Consider the following 19,359-nt stretch of genomic DNA (forward strand, 5'->3'; position numbering starts at 1 on the left):
GGCTGAGCCTCGCGCACGGCCCCGGCCCTGCCCTGACCTCCCCACATGCCCTCTGCCGCGAGCCGGGGCGACCCCTCGCCAAGGGGCAGCGGGGCTCCCCCCACCCGCTCCCCCCAAGGAGGGGGAGAGCGTCAGGGGGGCGAAGGAGGAGGTTTAACACCCGCCACCGCGCCACCGCGTCCCCCCCGGCTCGTATCCTGGCCTGGCACGGGGACACCGGCTCCGCGGCGGCCAGAGAGGGGGCCGGATCTGGCCCCGCAGGCATTGGGACGGGGCTCGCGGTGTTGCCGTGCCGAGGGCACGTCCAGTGCTTCACTAAGGGGGCTCTCGGGGAGCGTTGTAGCACCACGGGGAGGGGGCTGGCTCGAACCCCCTCCCTACAGTCTGGGGTGCCCTGCCCCAGCTCTCCCCCCACCCCCAGGGAGCCGGCAGTATAAATAAGGGGGGGCCGGGCGGGCAGGAGGGGGTGGCACTGCGGTGGCTCCGCGTCCTGAGTATGCCAGAGCAGGCCCTGGGCCACTGTCCCTGGCGCGGGGGGCGGCAGAGGGAGCGGAGACCCCCCCAGGCCGTCCCTCCCCACGCGCGATCCGGGGCCGCGCTCAGCCCGTGAAGCAGACGGGGCCCAGCTCGAAGCCAAATTTCTGGTTGGCGTCTCCGAAGTCAACGACGGCCACGTCGGTCAGGGGCAGCCGCTCGACGCGGGATGAGGTCACCTCCAGCACCGTCCGCTCCTGGCCACGGCGTCCCTGGGGGAAGGCGGCAAACGCGGTGTTACGGCGTGCCCGGGCTCCCCGTACGCAGGCTGGGATGCGAGACGGGGGAACGCAGGCGGGGGGGAAGGAGATGCGGGGTCCTTCGCGGACTGGGGACTCGCCTGGCAGCCGTCGCGGAGGGCACGGACAGGGGCGGCCGGGTGGTTGTGTCCCAGCTCCTCCTCGTTGGCGCCGCGGAAGCGCAGGGCACGGGCAAAGGTGCCGGCGCCGGCATCGTACCAGGCGGCAGCGTGCTGGCAGTTCAGCGTGAAGTTCTGGCGGGCGCTGGCGCTCAGGAGACGCAGGAAGGTGAGCTGGGTCACGGGTACGGCGTTCCCGTCCGCGTCCACGTAGGAGAACTGGGGGGAGAGGACGAGACGGGGCTGAGACACAGCCACCCACCTGCCCAGAGGCCGGGGTGACGCCACACAGGGGGTCTGCCTTCCCCCCGACCCCAGGCCGGAGCACGAGGAGCTCCCGCGCTCCCACCTTCTTGCCCCTTTTGAAGGTGCTATACCACGTCCCCGGCTTTTCCCTGTTCCAGGCGGCCAGTCGGACCTGGGGGTGACAAAAACGGTGTCGGGGGCGAAGCCTCTCCAACCCTTGGCCCCACAGAGCACGGGGCAAAGCGAGCCCCCAGCTGCCCCCATCACGCCCCCGCTGGGAGGGTGTTTTCAGACACCCAGGTCCTCTCTGCCCTCGCTCAAACTCACAGCTTCAAACTTCTTATCGGGGAAGAGGCAGGTCTCGCCGCCGGCTGTGAAGTTACAGAAAACGCGGAAGGCGTCTCGGGAGCAGCCCTGGTTGGGGTCAATCCAGTACTCGCCTGGGAAGGAGGGCAGGAAGGACAGACAGATGGATAGACGGTCCGGCTCCCTGCTGGCCCCATGCAAGCCTTGGGCCCCTCCCCACGGACGCTGCCTGGCACCAGGTAAAGAGCACCCCCCGCCTCGGAGGGGGCTTTGGTGTCCCCTCTCCCTCCTGTACCCTGGGTCCCCCAAAACCTCACCGTCCTGGAGGTGCGGGTGGCAAAGCTGCAGCTCCCTGCAGACCCGCGCGGGGCTCTCGGGGGTGCCCAGGGGCCGTCTCAGCTGCTCCACCTCGGTGCGCAGGGAGCTGAGCGACGCGTACACCTCCTCCAGCCCCTCGTAATCCAGGGGGGCTCCCTGCTCCCCCAAAGCCCCTTCGGTTGCCCGCCGGTGCCTCCTGCTCCGGCTCGAGGGCAGCGGCTCGAGCAGCTCAGCGGGGCGTCCCTGGGACAGAGAGGGGTGAAGGGGTGAGAATGGCAGACGTGGGGGGCCAGGCGGCAGGACGAGGGGGGCCTGGGGTCACCGGAGCCCTCCCGGGAGGGGACAGACCTGAAGTGGTGTCTTTCCAGAGCACCCCTTACTCACCGGTGGTCCCGGGGGACCGGGGGGGCCTGTGTCACCTCGGGGACCCAGAGCACCCTGCAAAAGAAGAGGACTCAGCACCGCGGCACTTGTTCCCTGCGACGGGCCCCGGGTTCTCCCCTGGGAGCACGTGAGAAGCTGCTCCCCAACCCCAGCCCCTCCCCAGCACTCACCGGCGAGCCTTTGGAGCCCTTCTGGCCCAAGGGTCCCTGTGGGGAAGAGGAGAGAGGAGAGGGGCACTGGTCAGGCACGTGGCAATCCCATGGTGGCTACCCCAGACCCCTCCCTGGGGCTCGGGCTCCCCCCTGTCCCTCTCACCCTCCTGGGGACGAAGCCCCCAGGGTTTTGCGGGGGAGTTAAGGGCAGGCCGGAGACCCTTAGTGAACCCACACTGCGCAGGCACCTACTCACCGAGAGCCCAGGGGGGCCGGGGGGCCCAGTGGGGCCGGTGGGTCCAGCCAGACCCTGTGGGTAGAGAGGCCATCAGCCCTGTGTTTGAGGGGGCTGTGCCCCATCAGCCCCTGTACCTTGTCTCCCCCCGCCTGCACCCAGCCCCTGAGACCCCAAACACTCACAGGGTCTCCTTTGGGCCCCGGGGGACCCTGGATGCCTGGGAGCCCCTGGTCTCCTTTCTCCCCCATCTCTCCTGGTGGTCCAATGAGCCCAATCAGTCCAGCGTGGCCCTGGGGGCGAAGGGCAGCGTCAGGCAGCCCCCTCCCCACAATGAGGGGGGCTTGGGGATGAGCCCGGGGTGAGAGACCCCAGCTCCAGCACGACTGTCACCTCGTCTCACCTTGTCTCCCTTGTGGCCGGGGTCTCCCTTGAGGCCAGGCAAACCCACGGGACCCTGCAAGAGGCCAAGAGGGTGGCACATGCCCTGTGCCTGGCCCCGATCACCCGTGCCCAGGGCTCGCTCACCCTGACTTACCAGGGGGCCGGGTGGTCCCGCTTGGCCCGGAGCCCCCAGCAGACCTTGTTCACCCTGGAAGAGACTCAGTGTGGGAGAGGGGACCGAGGCTGAATACCCCCAAAACACCCCTCCAAGCTGTGGCCCCCCCAGGCTGCAGCCATCGCGCCCGAGGGGACGCTCCCCCCGCCCCAGCTGGCCAGGGCTTCGAGGACAAGGGCTGCCCCCGCATCGGCCCAGGAGTGCCCTCCCCGCAGCCCCCCGACTCACGGCAGGGCCTGGGATCCCACGCAGTCCTTCCGAGCCCGGCCGTCCCGGCGGCCCCTGTGCCCCCACGGGGCCTGTCTTCCCGGGCGGCCCCTCTGTGCCGGGCTGTCCCTGGGGTCAGGAGAACAGACAGAGCTGAGGCTGGCACCCCTGGGCGCCCAGCCCCACCTCTCCAGGGGTGCGGGTCTGGTCCTGCTCCAGGCTGGCGGAGGCTTTTGGAGGGGAGTGGGTTTGGGGAGCCCCGGGGCGTACCGGCCACCGCTCACCTTGGCACCCTTCTCGCCCTGACGGCCCTCACGCCCCATCGGTCCCACGGGTCCCTGGATGAGTGGACAGGGACACGGGGAGCTGCATGCTGGCCCGGGCCAGCCCCGCTCGCAGTCCCACTTCACCCCGCGTTGTCCCTCCCCAGCTCACCCTCGCCCTTCCCCTACTCACCCTCCGTCCGGGGGGACCCGGGGGACCTGGCTCCCCGGACGCGCCTGGCGGACCCTGAAACAAACCCAGTGGGAGTTTGGGGCGAGGGAAGAGTCCCACAGCCGGGGTTGGGGGAAGCATGGAAGGTGAGGGATGCGTGGGAGCCCCGGGAAGCAGCATGGCTCAGCTAGAGCTCCCCAGCCTGGGGGGAACGCAACCCCCCTTTTGCAGCCGTGACACCCCCACCTGCCCCACTCACCGGCAGACCAGGGTCCCCGCTGTCACCCTTCTCTCCAGCAGCTCCGTCCAGACCCTGTCACACAGGGAAGGGTGAGCACCCACCCAGCCGAGACCCCCCAGGCCCACCCCGGGCTGTCGGGACACTGGGAAGCACCGGCAAGGCAAAGAGGGGAGAGAAGCGCAGTGTCCTGGCACCTCCCAACGTCATCACCCCCGCAGGATGACAGCAGTGGGTGACACCGGAGCGCCGCGGGGGACGTGGGGGCTGGCTCCAGCCCTGAGGAAGCCCCAGGAGTGGGGCTGCTTCTGCTCTGCGACCCCTCTAAGGGGTGAACTGGGGCTACTCACCGGCACGCCGGGGTCTCCAGCGGGGCCGGGGTCACCAGGGAAGCCGATGGGACCCTGGAGAGAGAATGGGAGACAAGCGTGGGATCGGGAGGCAGCCGCAGGCTTTCCGCGCGCTGGGAAGGCAGAGGCAGGGAAGGGCATTAGAGCCTGCAGGGCTTACCGGGGCGGGGATGCGGGGGCTCGGGGCAGCGTCCCCCTGCCTCTCCATGCTCACCCCTCCCCTTACCAGGTTGCCTTTGGCTCCATCCTCTCCCGGTGGGCCCTTCTTGCCGGGGGGTCCAGCTGCTCCCGACTGCCCCGCGTCTCCCTTCTCCCCCACATCTCCTTTCACACCCTGCGGGGGGCCGGGGGGTCACGTTAGAGCGGGGAACGGGAAGTTGAGGCAGCAAACTGTCCACCAGGAGCTCTGCCTGTGCTTTCTGTGGCCAGTGAGAGCAGGATCTGGCCCCCACTCCTTCTCTGGTCCCTAAAAGACACCGTGCTCCCCTCTGCGATACTCACAGGCGGTCCGGGCTCCCCTGGGGCTCCGGGATCTCCCGCTTCACCCGGCTCACCCTGCGTGAGAAAAAAGCAATGGGGCAGACGCTGCTGGGTGCTGGGTGGTGCGGGCAGCTCTTTCCGGCCCCAGCACCCAGCCTGGGACCCACGCCACCCTCCCAAACATGGGCTTACCTTTTCTCCCACGGCACCCGGCTGTCCCACGCCACCCGGCATTCCCTGGGGACCCTAAAGGCAAGAGGATGAGGGGTATCCACATTCGGGGCAAGCCCTGCACCCCGCAGCCCCCACTGAGCACCCCAGGGCTGTACACACCTCAGCACCGCTGGGTCCCTGCGGCCCACGGGGTCCCGGCGCGCCGGGGGGGCCCTGCGGGGAGCACAGAGAGGAGTCAGACTGCAAAGGGTGGCTGAGCCGTGTGGCTCCCAGGGGAGGGGGGACGTGGGGAGCTTGAGATGGGGCAGAAGGAGGCGAAGAGGGAGCGGTGGGCGCGCAGAATGGGACGGCCGCGGGCTTTCCTTACCATGGGGCCGACATCTCCGTTCTCGCCCTTCTCGCCCGGTGGGCCCGGCATGCCCTGTGGGGAGCGCGGGTTAGCACGGGGGTCTGGAAGCTGCTTTGGGCAGGGCAGAGGGTGCCGGCAGACCCAGGCCCACCCCTCTCCGCTCCTTACCTGCAGGCCAGGGGGGCCGCTCAGGCCAAGGTGACCCCGTGATCCCTCATCTCCTTTCTGCCCAAACATCCCCTGCTGCCCGCGGCGCCCCGGCTCCCCGTCCGCTCCCTGCGAAAGAAGAGGTTGGGGTCAGCGCCGCCTGAGACCCCAGTGTGTGGGGTGGAAGGGCAGGGAGGGAGCCAAGAGGGGAGGTGGGGTTCAGTAAAGGGAATAAAGGGGGTGGGAAGCGTGCTCGGCAGCTACTCACCGTGGGGCCAGGGTGCCCAATGGGTCCCTGGATTCCTGTCGGTCCCGGGGGACCCTGTGGGACAGGAGCACCCACGCAGGGTTAGGGCAGCTCCCAAACTTCTCTGGCCTCGCTGCCACCATCTCTCCCCGCTCCCGGAGCCACTCTGCCCCTCGGAGAACCGCTCCCTGGGCAGAGCAGCCCCTTGGCACTCACCGCCTCACCCTTGTCGCCTTTGCTGCCCTTCTGGCCGGGAAGCCCCATCTCGCCCTGCCGCAAAGGGAAGATGGTGAGAGCCCGCGGCTGGCGAGAGACGGCGAGGAGGGAGTGCTGGCAGCCAGGGAAAGCTGCCATGTCTGGGGAGCCACGGCCAAGGAAATCCCAGCACTGGGGAAACCTGCCACCACCTGGGAAGCGGTGCCAAGGAAGCCTGCCAGGACTGACAGCCCGCTGCTGCCCAGGGAATCCCCGGTCCCAGGAAGCCATAGGGGAAACCTGCCCCATCCCAAAGGTCCCTCAGCCCTGGGACGCGTCCTTTGGGAGGGGACCTGTCCCCAGTGCCCGGCCCGGGGTACGTTCCCTGTGCTGTCGGTAGTGAAATGACAAGGAGCCATTGCTGGAGGTGCTGACCTGTGTCCCCCTTGACTTACCTTGTCCCCATCTTCTCCGGCGGGGCCGGGAGGTCCGCCGGGGCCCGGCAGCCCCATGGGGCCCTGGATCCCATCATGCCCAGCCGGACCCATGGGACCTCGCTCACCCTGTGGGCAGGAAGGGGAAGGGCTGAGAGCAGGGCTGGCCGGGACCCACGGGAGACACAGCTTGTCCCAGCGCTGCCCCACACCCTCTGCTTCACCCCACAACACCCTCTCGCACCTACCGGGGACCCCTTCTCGCCAATGGGACCAGGGGGGCCCTGTGCACCCCCCCGGCCCGGCAGTCCGATGCCTCCAGCAGCCCCTGTGGGGCCCCGCTCTCCGGGGGAGCCCTGGGGAGAAGAGAGAGGTGGGGTGGAGGGCAGAAGGCCCCAGCAGTCTTCCTCCTCTCCCAAGAAACCTTTCTCTTTATCAACTAGAATTTTAAGCAGGGTGGCAAAATTGCTCCCCAAGGAGTATATATGTTCCAAGGGAAACCCCGAAACTCCCAATAACCCCCCAAATGTCACAATGCTTTGTACTCACCGTGGGTCCAGGGGGACCAGGGGGACCTTCCCCACCCTTCAAGCCAGGAGGACCCTGTAGGACGGCAGGGTAGATGGTCAGAAAGGGCCCTACTTCCCCTTTCCCGAGGACCGTTAACAGGCTGTGTCCAAGCCTGGGACAGCACTGACCGTCTCTCCGGGTGCCCCCCGTGTGCCGGGAAAGCCGTGGATGCCTGGGGGGCCACTCTTACCGGGGATGCCAGCAGGGCCAGGGTCACCCTGCAAGGTGGAGAGGAGTAGCAGAGAGCTTTGCTCCGTCCCCACGAAGCCAGGGAAAGCCCTCGTGCCTTGCAGAGCTGAGGGGACCCAGCCCGGCTTGGCTCAGGCTTGTGGTGGTCCGGGTGAGCGGTCGGACCCCCAGCGTGGCTCCTACCTTGGCTCCTTCTCGGCCAGCAGCTCCAGGCAGGCCCTGTTCCCCGGGGGGGCCGGGGGGGCCTGGGTGCCCCCTTTCTCCCACAGGTCCCGTCTCGCCTGATTTACCCTGCGGGCAGAGAGCAGGGTGAGCATCTGGGGGTCCATCCATCCCACTGGGCTCACTTCAACACAAACACTTCCTGCCTCCATCCCCGGCACTCACCTGGGGTCCCACCACCCCTGTGGGGCCAGGGGGGCCGGTTTTACCATGAAACCCCTGCGGAGGAGAGAGGGGTTGATGCCGGGTATTGCCAGGCGTCCCCCACCCCAGACAAGGGAGGCAGGGGACCCACCGGCTCGCCACGCTGTCCCGGGTGTCCTGGCAAGCCGTCCTTCCCGGCGGGACCCTGGGAAGGAGCAGAGGTAACAGGGTAGGGGATACAGGCTGCATAGCTGGGCTCCCCGCTCCGCTGCCTGCACCCCACGGGGCGCAGTGGGAGGAGGAGGGTGTGCCAGCCCGACTCTGTGCCCTACATCGTCCCAAACGTAGACAGGACCACACACAGACATCGCCACTTACAGGGGGACCTTTCGTGCCCGGGAAGCCGTTGGGACCCTGCGGACCTTGGGGACCCTGTGGGAGGGAGAGAAAACCCACGGTCAGCGGCAGAGGGGCTTTCCCCACAGCACCCAGACCCTCTTCCCATGCCCAGCATCCCATTTTCCTTGTGCTTGGTCCCTTCCCAGGGTGCCTTTGCAGGAGGACACCCCTCCGCTGTGCAACCACCACCCACTTACCTTCTCTCCCACCGCGCCAGGGGCCCCGTCGTGGCCAGGATCTCCCTGGGGAGACAGAAACAGGCTGAGGGTTGCAGCGAAGACCCCCACCCTCCCCACTGACCCATGTCAGACCCACTGCCAGCACCCACAGCCAAGGAGCCCTGAGCACAGCGGGGAGATGGGGAGGTGGGGGACAGCAGGGAGGTGGGGGACAGCAGGGACCCCGTAGCCAGGCTCCCACCTACCTTTGGGCCAGGTTTCCCTGTGGGACCGGGCAGACCTCGCTCTCCTGGGAGGCCCTGTGCAGGCAGGAGGCAAAGGGTGGGGTGAGGTGTGGGGCAGGAAGTGGGGCTGGGAGTGGGCTGAGCAGAGTGGAGACGGGGCTGGAAGTGGGGGATATGGGGCAGGGATTGGGGCTGGGAGCGGAGTGGGGAGCTGGGGGACCAGGACAGCAGTGGGGCAGGGAGCTGGGAGGGACACGGCTGGCCCCAGGGTGCTTCCCAGGAGATACAGGCGGAAGTTTGGGGTCTGGCTGCCATGGGTTACAGTGGTCCCCAGGGTCCGGTTGCTGTGGGAAACAACCGGTTCCAGCCTAATTGCCATGGGATACCGGCAGGCTGCCGTGGGACCCCAAGCTCTGTTGCCATGGGTTACTGCCAGCCCTAGGATGGTTGCCGTGCGATACAATTCACCCGGGAATGGTTGTGGTGGGACGCATCTGGACCCCGGGATGGTCAGGGTGGGATACAGCCGGCCTGGCGGTAGTCACCAGGCATGGCACACAGGGCGATTTCTGTCACCCCCAGCTGGGGGCCAGGGCAGGGGTTACTCACTGGGGGCCCTCGCTGTCCCGTCTGCCCAGCCTGGCCGGCCTTGCCCTGCGGGGAAAGAGGAGGCCGTGGGGAGAGCAGCGCACAGGGCAGCCCCCCTCCCACCCACGCTCCCCCCATGTGCCCCCCGAGGGGACAGGGAACGGTCCGGAATGATGGGACAGGGCTGACTCACCCTCTTGCCTTTCTCTCCCGCCAGTCCCATGGGACCCTGGAAGCCAGTGGAGCCCTAAGCAGGAGAGGACAAGTGCCGATGAGGCACCCGTGGTCCCGGGGACACCCCAAAGGCTCCCCCGTGCTCACCTTGGGGCCCTGGCGCCCGGGATAGCCTGGGAGACCCGGCACTCCCAGCTTGCCCTGCAAGGGAGAGAGCAGAGCTGAGCCGCAGGCGAGGAGGGACGGGGATGCGGGGACGCGGGGCCACAGGGCTCCCCTCACCTTCTCGCCTGCGGGGCCAGGAGCACCCGGTTCCCCCATGGGACCCGTCTGCCCCTTCAGCCCCTCGGGGCCGTCCTCACCGCGGGGGCCCAGCAGGCCCTGGTCACCCTGGAACGGTAACGCAGAGGTGCGGGGAGCATGCTGCCGGGGGGACGGGGTTGCTCCCTCGGGTCCCCAGCTGTCCCCACAGACAGAGCTGTGTGTCCCCCCCAGTTCCATCCCCTCCACAGCACCCCGAGTCCTGCAGCCAACCATCAAAACCCCACGGGGTTTCGTGGCACCTGCAGCCACCCTACACAGCCCCGACAAGGAGACCCTCACCCTGAGATCCCACTTACCCTGTCACCCTTGGGGCCCATGTCCCCCTTAAAGCCAGGGAATCCATCTTCTCCCTGAACAAGAGGCACATTTTGGGGGGCTGAGACTGTGTTAGCTCTGGTGCAAGCCCCCAGATGGGGTCACAGTCTGGGGCTGAGCCCCAAATCTCAACACAGAGGGGCTGGCCCCAGCTGCAGCTCAGGGGTCCCCCCACCTGCAGCTATCTCAGAGCAAGGACAAGTGCCCCCAACACCAGGGACCCACAGATACCACAGGACAAGGACCCCCATCCCCTGCTGTCCCCGCTCCCCTACACCTCTTACCTTCTCCCCTTTGCTGCCCTTCAGGCCCCGCACGCCGAAAGCCCCCTGCAGAGACACAGAGGGGAGACCCCAGCCTGGGGCACACCGCCTGAACCCCCACACCGTGCCTCGGCAGAGCCCGGCAGAGGGGGAGGCTGCACTTACCTTCACCCCACGGGGTCCTGGATAGCCGATGGGACCAGGGGCACCCACAGGGCCCTGGGGACAGAGAGTCAGCAAAACCAGGACCCTTCCTTTGGAAAAAGGACCGTATCCCCCCACCCAGGGCATGCGATGGGATCAGCCCCTTACCTGGAGACCCTTCTCGCCAGCTGGCCCTTCTCGGCCGGGGTGACCCTGCAGGGACACACAAGACGTGAGCCCCGAGCCGGGATGCTGACGCTGCCCTGGGGTCCCCGCTCTGCCAGGGACCAGAGTGACCCCACAGCCCCTTGCTGGTACTCACCGGGGGCCCGTCAGCCCCAGCCACACCCTGTATTCCCGGCTTCCCCGGTGGGCCCTGGGCGAGAGGAGGACTTGTGGGGATGCAGAGGGACTGGAGTCACCCCTGCAGCTCCCCACCACCCGCTCAGAGCTGGGGCAGCACTGCTCCCATCCGTGCTGGGTCCTGACTCACCTTCTCTCCTGGCAGCCCGACGGGGCCCTGGGGGCCCGGCAGACCCTGCGAGAGAACAGACTGGGGTGCTGGGAAGGGACTGAGGGAGTACTTGAGCCCCCAGCCCCATAGGGACACCCCGTTGGCCCCCCATCACCTCCACGTACCTGCGGACCGGGGTTCCCTTGCTGTCCCGGGGGTCCCGGCTCCCCATGGATTCCCTGCAGGGGGGCAGAGAAAGTCCATTAGTGCAGCAAAAAACCTCCTCAGACCCCAGGATATGCCACTCCGACCCTCGCTGCAGCCCCAGGCACCCTCCCGGCCCACGCGCCCCACGAGGGCACATGGCAGGTCTCTCCCGAGCCCTCCCTGGAGCATCCCAGTCTCTCACTGGCTAATTCGGGCTGGGTGCTCCCAGGGGGGTCCCCACTGACACCCACCACGTTGCCTTTGGGCCCTGGTGCTCCGTCGATGCCGCTGGCACCCTGCGGAAGAAGGAAGGAGGGTCAGGGCCATGCTGCGCCCCAAGATGATGCCACACCAAGGACGATGCCATGCCCAGGCTGACAGGCGACAGAGAAAAATCCCCTTGGCCAGAGGTGGGGACAGACAGACAGACAGGCAGGCAGCAGCAGTGTCTCATACCGGTGGTCCAGGGGGCCCGGGGGAGCCGCGTGAGCCGATCAGGCCTCGCATACCCTAGGGCCAAGGACAGAGGGGTCAGCGGGGGCTCAGACAGCAGCACTGACCCCAGCACCCCATATTCCCCGCAGTGGGGGAGTCCAGTGCCCAAATCTGTGCTCCAAAAAGCCGCAAGGAGAAAGCCAGAGGCCAGGCTCGCCCCGCACCGCTCCTGGGGCCAGGCCAGGCTCCCGGTGCCGGCAGCAGGTACTTACGGGTTCCCCAGGCTGCCCCCGCGGTCCGGGGAGGCCGTCCGAGCCCTAGAGAGGACAGAGCGGAGCTGAGCACGTCCCACCAACACTAGCAGGGCCTGATCCTTCCCCGTCCCTCCCCACGTTCCTCACCTTGGCACCTTTCTCCCCCGGAGGGCCCGCTGGTCCTGGCTTCCCCACGTCACCCTGCAGAAGAGAGAGGGTAAGGCGGCGGGGGGATGACGGTGGCAGGAGGGCCCACGGCGCGGTCCACTTACCCTGTGGCCCTTCTCGCCCGGCAGCCCCGGCAGCCCATCAAAGCCCCTGTCACCCTGTGGGGTAGGAAAGGCGCCAGGCTGAGCCCCTGTCACCCCCCTGCCGCACAAGGACCCGGGTCTCCTGGCCCCCCGCCCTGCTGCCAGCACTGGTACCACCCCACGCACGAGACCTTGGGTCCGGTTTCCCCTGGGAGACCCCTGGCACCATCCGCTCCAGCGCGACCCTGCAAGACAAGCCGAGGGGGTGGGAAGGGGCCGGAGGCTCGGAGCCCCTCGCGACAGGGAGGGGAAGGGGCACCCTGGCACATGACAGCGGACCAGGACATTTTGGGGAGGCAAAACTCGAACCCCCAGCGCTTACCCGTCTGCCCAGCTTCCCCGGCGGCCCCGGTGGTCCCTGCATTCCCCGGGGACCCTGATGGAGAAGAGGGGAAGGAGTCAGGGCTGGGCTTGCCTGCAGCCTGCCAGACCCCTGCCAGGGCATAACCCCGCACGCCCTCTCCTCGCACAGCCCAGCCGAGGAAGACTGACCCGCGGCCCCATGTCTCCCGCCTCTCCTTTCAGGCCCGCGTGTCCAGGTAGACCCTACAAAAACAAGAGAGCGTGGAGACCCCACCACGAGGGTTCAACTGCGATGCAAAGGTGTGCCCAACAGCGTGCACCGTGTGGGGGGGCACCCCACAGCGGCCCCCACACCAGCTGTACTCACCAGCGGTCCCGGGCGGCCGGTCAGCCCCATGGGACCCGGGGGACCCTTCATGGCAAGCTGGGGAGAGAAGGGAGGAGAGGGGTGAGGGGGACCGGGGAGGCTGGGCAGGGGGGCTGGTTGCAGGGGTCCGTACCTTCGCCTGCTGCAGGATTGCTTGGGCTTGGGCTTCTTGGAAAGAGACGGTGGGACCCTTGAGGGAGTCTCCACCGAACTGGAACTGGGGGGGAAGGAGCAGGGTGAGACACGGGGGGAGCCACGGGACCCCAGTCCTGGGGACAGCCAGCTCCATGTCACCCAGAGAGCCGCCAGGCAGGAGGGTCCCCAAGGGCTGCGTCCTGCCCCAGCACTTACCGGCAACATGATCATGGTCCCCGCTGGGCCACGGATCCCGTCAGCTCCCGGCAGCCCCGGCCGTCCTGCGGGACCCTGGCGTAGGGGAAAGGGGGGATAAGCCGTCATCACGCTGGCAGAAGCCAGGCTGTCAGGTCAGGGCTTGCAGCTCCATCGCCCTGCGCACGCGCCGGCATGCAATGGCAGGAACGCCGGGACGCCCGCAGCCCCAGCCCTGCCGCAGGGCAGCGCTGGCCCCGTCACAGCCCTTCCCGTCTGCTCCGTACCTGATCTCCGGGGTCCCCAGGCAGCCCTGGGAGCCCCGGTGGTCCCAGGGGACCTGTTTCCCCCTGCAGAGAACACAGAGGCATGTTAAGGCTTTGGCATCTCCAACCCCTCCCCACAGCGGCCCCTTGCTCCTCACCGCAGGGCCTGGGGGTCCCGGCAGCCCCTCGAATCGCCGACCCTAAAGAAGAGAGTGAGCCCCATTCTGTGAACCGTCTCCAATGCGTGACCCCGGGGTGCTGCAGAGGGCTGGGGGCCACACGTCCCCAGAGGGGCCGCGCACTACTCACCGGCTCCACGATGGCTGGCTCGCCTTTCTCCCCCTTCAAGCTGGGCTCCTACAAGACACCGGGGTGAGGAGAAAGCCGAGAGCTGGGCTGGGGTGAAGGGCTCCAGCCTGCCTACGTGGCCCCTGGCCCCCGCACCGTGGCCCCAGCTCGGCCAGCTGTAGCTGGGGGGTCCTGATTCTCGTCCCCAGCGCTACCTGGGGAGCCTGGATCACTGTCTCCTCCCGCTCGGCAGGGCCGAACCGCTCCCGGCTCACAGAGTCCCCATCGTAGTAGTCCTCATAGCCCGGCAGCTCCGCGCTGTCAGCCCCAGCCACTCCATCCTCCTCAAATTCAAGCACAAGCTCCTCACCAGTGTCCTAAGGGATGGGGAGATGCTGGGGGTACGAAGCGGGGGGACCACCCCCGCCTGCCCCAGCCCCGAGCTCTGGCGCTACCTCGAAGAGGTCGGTGCCGTTCAGGGTGACGCTCACGGTGGTGGCAAGGCTGGAGGGGACCGGCGGCAGGGAGCTCTCCTCCACGGATGGCGTCGGCGTGGGCGTGCTGGCCTTGGGCGATGCGGAAAGGGTGCAGGGTGAGGAAGGGAGCGCTGCGGCAGAGGGAGGTGCTGGCCCATGACCCTTGCGGGGTCCCGCAGGGTGATGCCCTGCTTTTGGGGGAGCCACGGCCAGACTTGGGGCGTCCGCACCCCACCACAGCCCCCGCCTGGCTTTGAGATGCCAGAGCCATTCCATTTTTGGGACAAGGCACCGGGACTCCCGCTCCTCGGGGACCACCAGCTGGCAGTGACGCCGGGACAGAGGGGAAGGAGAGCCAGGGCTCGGCAGTTGCTGCTCCCAGGCTCGGGGGCGGCCGCTCCCCCCCACGCCGGGGCCGCGCCGGCCCTGGCTCTGAGTAGCACCTGGAGCACGGCCACCCCTCGCCGGGTCTCTCCCAGCCGGCTCGGCCAAGGCTGACTCATCGGCAGGAGGGGCCACCGTCCCCAGGCCGCCCTTGGCCAGCACTGCGTCCCCAGCTGCAGCCGTGACCCATTTCCAGAGCCAAAGGGGCCAAAGGCAGAGGCGGGGGGTTGCCTCCTGCCCTGCCCCGGCGTCTCCACCCGGGGGATCCCCAGCGGCTCCTGAGATGCGCTCCGCAAGGCCAGGAGCCGTGGGGATGGCTCAGCCCCAGGTGCCGGCGGAATCAGCATCCTTGTGGGGGTGCACTGGCCACCCGGGCTCCCCCAAATCCTGGGGAAGAGCCGTTCCAGCCAGAGCCCTGCAGTCACGTCCAACAGACCCAAAGGTCCGGCTCCGTGGGAGCCGGAGCGGCTGGAGCCAGCCTGCTTTGTCCCAGCCCACGCAAAGAGGAGGCTGGAAGTCGCTCTGGATGCAAGAGGTCATGCGTGGCACGGCACAAGCTCCATGCACAGGCACCTCCAGTTCTGGGGTGCATCTGGGTCCACCTCAGGCCATGCACACCCGGAGCCGCTCTGTATTTAAGCCGGATTTGGGTCCTGGCTGTCCCGTCTCAGCACAAGGAGCCAAAGCCAAGCACAGTACTGGCCAGCGGGCACCGGCGAGCTGCGGAGCGCGCACGCCACAGCCAAGCACAAGCAGCAGGTTAGCAGAGCTGGGTTAACCGGGGTGGATTAAGCAGCCGCAGAGGTGGGTTAGTCACGCTCTCTACCTGGCTGGCTGCGACGGAGGGCACGGAGGCCTCGTGCTTCTCCAGCAGCTCTTTGTTCCTCTTCTTCTTGCCCTTGCCCTTGCGCTTGCCTTTCCCCTTCCCCTTCTTGCCCTTCCTGCGTGGGGCGGCGGTTGGCTCCAGGCCGCTCTGCAAGGGGCAGCGCAGATGACAGCGGGGAGAGAAACACGAGCGTCAGGGGCCCTGGCAGCTCCCTCCACGGTGACACCAAGGCTGGCAGCATCCCTGCGGGCTGCCCGGCAGGCTGGGGGCTCCCAAGGGTCCCCCCAGCCCTTCCCCTTCCCAGCTTGGGTGCTTACCTCCTCTGGGAAGGGGGCTAGGAGGGGGTAGAGCAGGGGCTGGTCACAGCCTGGCATGTAGAGCTGGCAGTAGGAGCGGGCGGCCTCGGGGTCGGCCACGATCAGCAGCTGCTGAACATCACCCTGTGGCAAAGGAGAAGGGCAGAGGACGAGGGGAGTGGGTTTTCTGCCCCCCATATCCACACCCCAGGCCGGTCAGGTGCCCACGCACACCCCAGAGGTGTGTGCAAGAGCCGGCACTCATGGCCTATCCCGGCGGCAGCCGGCCGGTCCGTGGGTGGCTCAGGGCAGGCGGCATGGACACCCCCTCAGCCGGGAGGAGGGTGCAGGGGGTGGCGAGCGAACAGAGAGACCCTTGTCTGCCTGCTGGGGACAACACGGGCGGGGGGGCCAGCCCCTCTCGCTTCGCTGCCTCAATGCCGCCTCTTTGCCTGTGGCCCCTGACATTTGCAGCGGGCAGGAATGCAGGGAGGGGACCCAGGTCACCCCACGGAGGACGGGGACACCCCACGAGGACAGAGAGCTGCCCCCAGCGCAACTGGGGCCTCTACCAACCGCGGCAACCGGGTCCCCCCCTTCCCCAGACCCCTCACTACCAGGGCAAGGGCGCTGCGGGACAGTCAGGGGCTCTGGCACAAGGATTTGGGGAGGGACCCACCTCGAACACCTCCTCATCCAGGAGGCGCGCCCCAAAAATCGTCACCCCCTCGGTGCTAACGAGGGGCTGAGGGCCCCGCTCCAGCGGCAGCGTGGCGAGGAGGTGGCAATCCACCAGCAAGGAGACGTTGGTGCCCTCCACGGCCAACGCCACGCGGTGCCACCTGCGGAGACGGGACTCGGTCACAGCGAGGGGGGCCGGAGAGACCCCCCTGCTCCCCCCCCCAGCACTCACCTGCCATCGGCCAGGTTGACCCTGCGGAAGACGGGGTAGCGCTCGGGGGCCGGCCGCCCCTCCTGGTCCTCATAGAGGAAGACGGGCGAGAGTCCGATCTCCACGCCCAGCTGCTGCACGCCTCGCTCGTCGTAGATGGAGAGCAGGAAGGCTTGTCCTCCGCGCCGGGCGCGCACCGTGGCCAGGATGGAGAAGTCCTCAGGGAAGGGGCCATCTGCAACAGGGACGAGGGGGGAAGCCATCAGGCTAAGTGTCTCCCCAGTGCACCCCGAGAGGCGGCTCTGCACCCCGAAAGGGGATGCTCGGCCTTGGAGCGGCTCGGTTTGCACCCCGCGATGGGCTTGGCGGCCCCAGGGCCGCCCGGTGCCGTACCGGGGAAGAGCTGCCGGGTGGGTGCGCTGAGCTGGGTGCGGTTGTCCACGCGGAAAGCGAAATCGGGGTCTTCGGTCCCCGGGCGCTGCGGGCAGATCCCGGCAGTAACGGAGACGCCGTCCCGACCATCCTGCATGCCCAGCGTCTGCAGCACGTCCACAGGCGCCGCTGCGGGGTGAGCGGGGACCCTTCAGTGGGTGGGGGCCCACTGGAAACGCCCCGGCTGTTCTCGGTGCTTGCAGTCGAGGACCGCGGCCGCATCCCCATCCCCCTGCCTGCCTCCTGCCAAGCCGGGCCGGCCCGGTGCCAGGCAGCTGTGTGGGCCCAAGGTCCGGTCCCGCGGCCGCCAGATTCCTTCAGCGCATTCCTCCGCCCCCGGCCCTTCTCTGCACCCCACAGCACGGGTGCACCCAGTGGGGCGGGAGGGTTCCGTCACCCCTGGGAGATCCCCGTCACCCCTAAGCCCAGCCTGGCTACACCCAACTGGAGGCGTGGAGAGAGGGTTGGGGGTGCTGCCCTTTTTCCACAGGGAGCCGGACCCCGATCATCGGCAGCGCCCAGGTGCCTGGAGAGTTAATCCGGCGCGGCCAGGTGTGCATGGGGACATCAGAGAGCACCGGGGCCCCCCACCCACGGGGGCAGCACCCACCCTCCCTGCCAGAGAGGCCTGTCCAGGCAGGCCAGGCAGGGGGATCGGGAGTGGGGCGGGTGGGCAATTCCTCCTGGGGAGGCCCCCAGCCCGGCTGGGGCACCCCAAGCAGGAGAGGGGGCATGGCAGGGCAGGGCCAGGCTGGGAATGGGCTGACCCTGCTCCGGACGAGCCGTCTCTCAGGCCCTCCTGACCCCAGCACATGGGTCCGGCTTCCTGCCGGCGCTCCCCGGGGAGAGCCGTCACCCGGCCGTGGCGTGCCGGCGCTGGGAGAACCCCCCACCCCCGGTACAGGGCTGGTGGGTGGCCTTGGAGTGGCTGTACAGGCCAAGCCCCCCCGGATGCCAGAGCCGGGCGTGTGCAGTGTTGGGGGGCTCAGGGAGCTGGGGGGCAGACAGGGGTGCTGGCGGCTCGGCACCGCTCTCGGTAAAGCCAAGGGGTAGGGTGCGGCGAAGCTGGCGGGAGCGGGGCAAGGGCAGCCCCCCACGGCGCTAATCCCTGTTATTCATGCTTCAGGTGCTCCCCCAGACCCCCTGCTGCCCCCTGGCCAGCCCCCAGGTGCCCGGGCTCCCCACCCTGGGGACAGCACCCCCATCAAGGGACCTGTGGGGAGCCCCCCAGCCCCATGGGGAGCCCCCCTGCCCCATGGGGAGCCCCCCTGCCCCACGGGGAGTACCCCCACCAAGGGACTCGGGGGGAGCACCCCTATCTGGGGACCCGTGGGGTGCACCCCTGCCCCATGGGGAGCACCCCCATCAAGGGACCTGTGGGGTACATCCTTGCCCTGGGGGGAGCACCCCTTCCCCACAGGGAGCACCCCCACCAAGGGACCTGTGGGGTGCTTTCTCACCCTGGGGGGAGCACCCCTGCCCCACAGGAAGCACCCCCTCCCCCGGAGGAGCCCGCCTGTTCCGAGGGGGAGCACCCCCCAAGGCACCCACGGAGAACACCCACAACCCGGGGGGGACTCCCTGTCGCCAGCTGCACCACCCCACAGCCGGAGACACGGAGGAACCCCAGGGCCCCGACCCGCGGGTCCCCCAGAGGGGCTCCCCGACACACTCCCCCCCCCGCCGGGATGCCGTGGCCCCCCCTCCGGGCCCTGTCCGTGGTGCTGAAGGCGGCTGCGGGGTCCCTGGGGGCCCCCACGCGTGACAGCACCGGGGATCCCCCGGAGACTCCCGCGTCCCCTCGGTCCCCACGTCGGCTCAGCCTGCCGGTTCCCCCCCACCTTACCGCGGAGCCGGAGAAGTGTGGGGGGGGGGGGGGTGAGGTAGACAAGCGGGGCCACGCGTGTCCCCCTCACCCGGTGCGTGTTACCTGCCCTGCTCGGGGGCAGCCCCGGCAGCACGACGAGGAGAGCGGCGAGGAGCGCGGCGGGGAGCGGGGGACCCTCCATGCCCGGCCCGGCGGGTGGCCGGTGCCCGATACCGGAGCTCGCAGCCCGCCCTGCCCCGCTCCAGGCTCCGTGGGGCGGCGGGGGGGCAGGGGAGGGGAGGGGCGGCACCCCGGCAGCCCCCGCCTCCCGCCCGGCCCGGCCCGGCCCACGGGCGGGACCCGGCACCCACGGCCGCCCCGGGCCGCGGGGGGGCCCGGCTGCGAGCTCCCATCTCTTTGAACGAGGCCGAGGGGCGATGGGCGCCCCCAGCCCCACAGCGAGGTTTTGGGGTGCACGGCCCCCCCCCACTGTTCCCAGCCCCACAGCGAAGTTTTGGGGTGCACGGCCCCCTCACCCCATTCACAGCCCCACAGTGAGGTTTTGGGGTGCACGGCCCCCCCCCACTGTTCCCAGCCCCACAGCGAAGTTTTGGGGTGCACGACCCCCCCACCCCATTCACAGACCCACAGTGAGGTTTTGGGGTGCACAGCCTCCCACCCTGTGCCCAGCCCCACAGCAAGGACAGCAGGTTTTGGGGTGCAGAGCCCCCCATCCTGCTCCCAGTCCTGCAGAGAGCTTTAGGGGTGCAGAGCCCCCTACGCTGCTCACAGCCCCAAGCAAGGATGGCAGGTTTGGGGGTGCACAGCCCCACACCCCACTCCCAGCCCCACAGCAAGGATGGCAGATTTTGGGGTACAGGGCCCCAAACCCCACTCCCAGCCCCACAGCAAGAACAGCGCATTTTGGGGCACAAAGCTCCCCACCCC

The 19,359-nt window shown here is 68.8% G+C and overlaps 1 protein-coding gene across 1 annotated transcript; it reads right to left on the bottom strand.

Moving 5' to 3' along the window:
• Positions 1-340: 340 nt before the first annotated feature.
• Positions 341-18,613, bottom strand: COL5A3 (collagen type V alpha 3 chain; the record flags this gene model as incomplete). The annotated part of the gene is made up of 67 exons (XM_082012132.1): positions 341-746; positions 875-1,111; positions 1,242-1,310; positions 1,466-1,578; positions 1,762-2,005; positions 2,147-2,200; positions 2,317-2,352; positions 2,555-2,608; positions 2,719-2,826; positions 2,937-2,990; positions 3,072-3,125; positions 3,321-3,428; positions 3,584-3,637; positions 3,756-3,809; positions 3,994-4,047; positions 4,323-4,376; positions 4,549-4,656; positions 4,824-4,877; positions 4,995-5,048; positions 5,136-5,189; positions 5,344-5,397; positions 5,494-5,601; positions 5,741-5,794; positions 5,936-5,989; positions 6,370-6,477; positions 6,597-6,704; positions 6,898-6,951; positions 7,047-7,136; positions 7,291-7,398; positions 7,495-7,548; positions 7,625-7,678; positions 7,852-7,905; positions 8,070-8,114; positions 8,297-8,350; positions 8,885-8,929; positions 9,057-9,110; positions 9,185-9,238; positions 9,320-9,427; positions 9,658-9,711; positions 9,961-10,005; positions 10,105-10,158; positions 10,252-10,296; positions 10,406-10,459; positions 10,577-10,621; positions 10,723-10,776; positions 10,996-11,040; positions 11,201-11,254; positions 11,452-11,496; positions 11,581-11,634; positions 11,706-11,759; positions 11,876-11,929; positions 12,067-12,120; positions 12,237-12,290; positions 12,415-12,471; positions 12,548-12,631; positions 12,766-12,840; positions 13,032-13,094; positions 13,169-13,210; positions 13,320-13,367; positions 13,514-13,675; positions 13,754-13,864; positions 14,985-15,131; positions 15,302-15,424; positions 15,960-16,122; positions 16,194-16,407; positions 16,566-16,733; positions 18,535-18,613. The coding sequence occupies 67 exons, from the start codon at positions 18,611-18,613 to the stop codon at positions 600-602; spliced, it is 5,325 nt and encodes a 1,774-aa protein (XP_081868258.1). The 3' UTR covers positions 341-599.
• Between the last annotated feature and the right edge of the window lie 746 nt (positions 18,614-19,359).

Source organism: Phaethon aethereus, assembly GCF_964289735.1.
Source record: "Phaethon aethereus genome assembly, chromosome: 32".
In the NCBI taxonomy this organism is placed as follows: Eukaryota; Metazoa; Chordata; class Aves; order Phaethontiformes; family Phaethontidae; genus Phaethon; species Phaethon aethereus.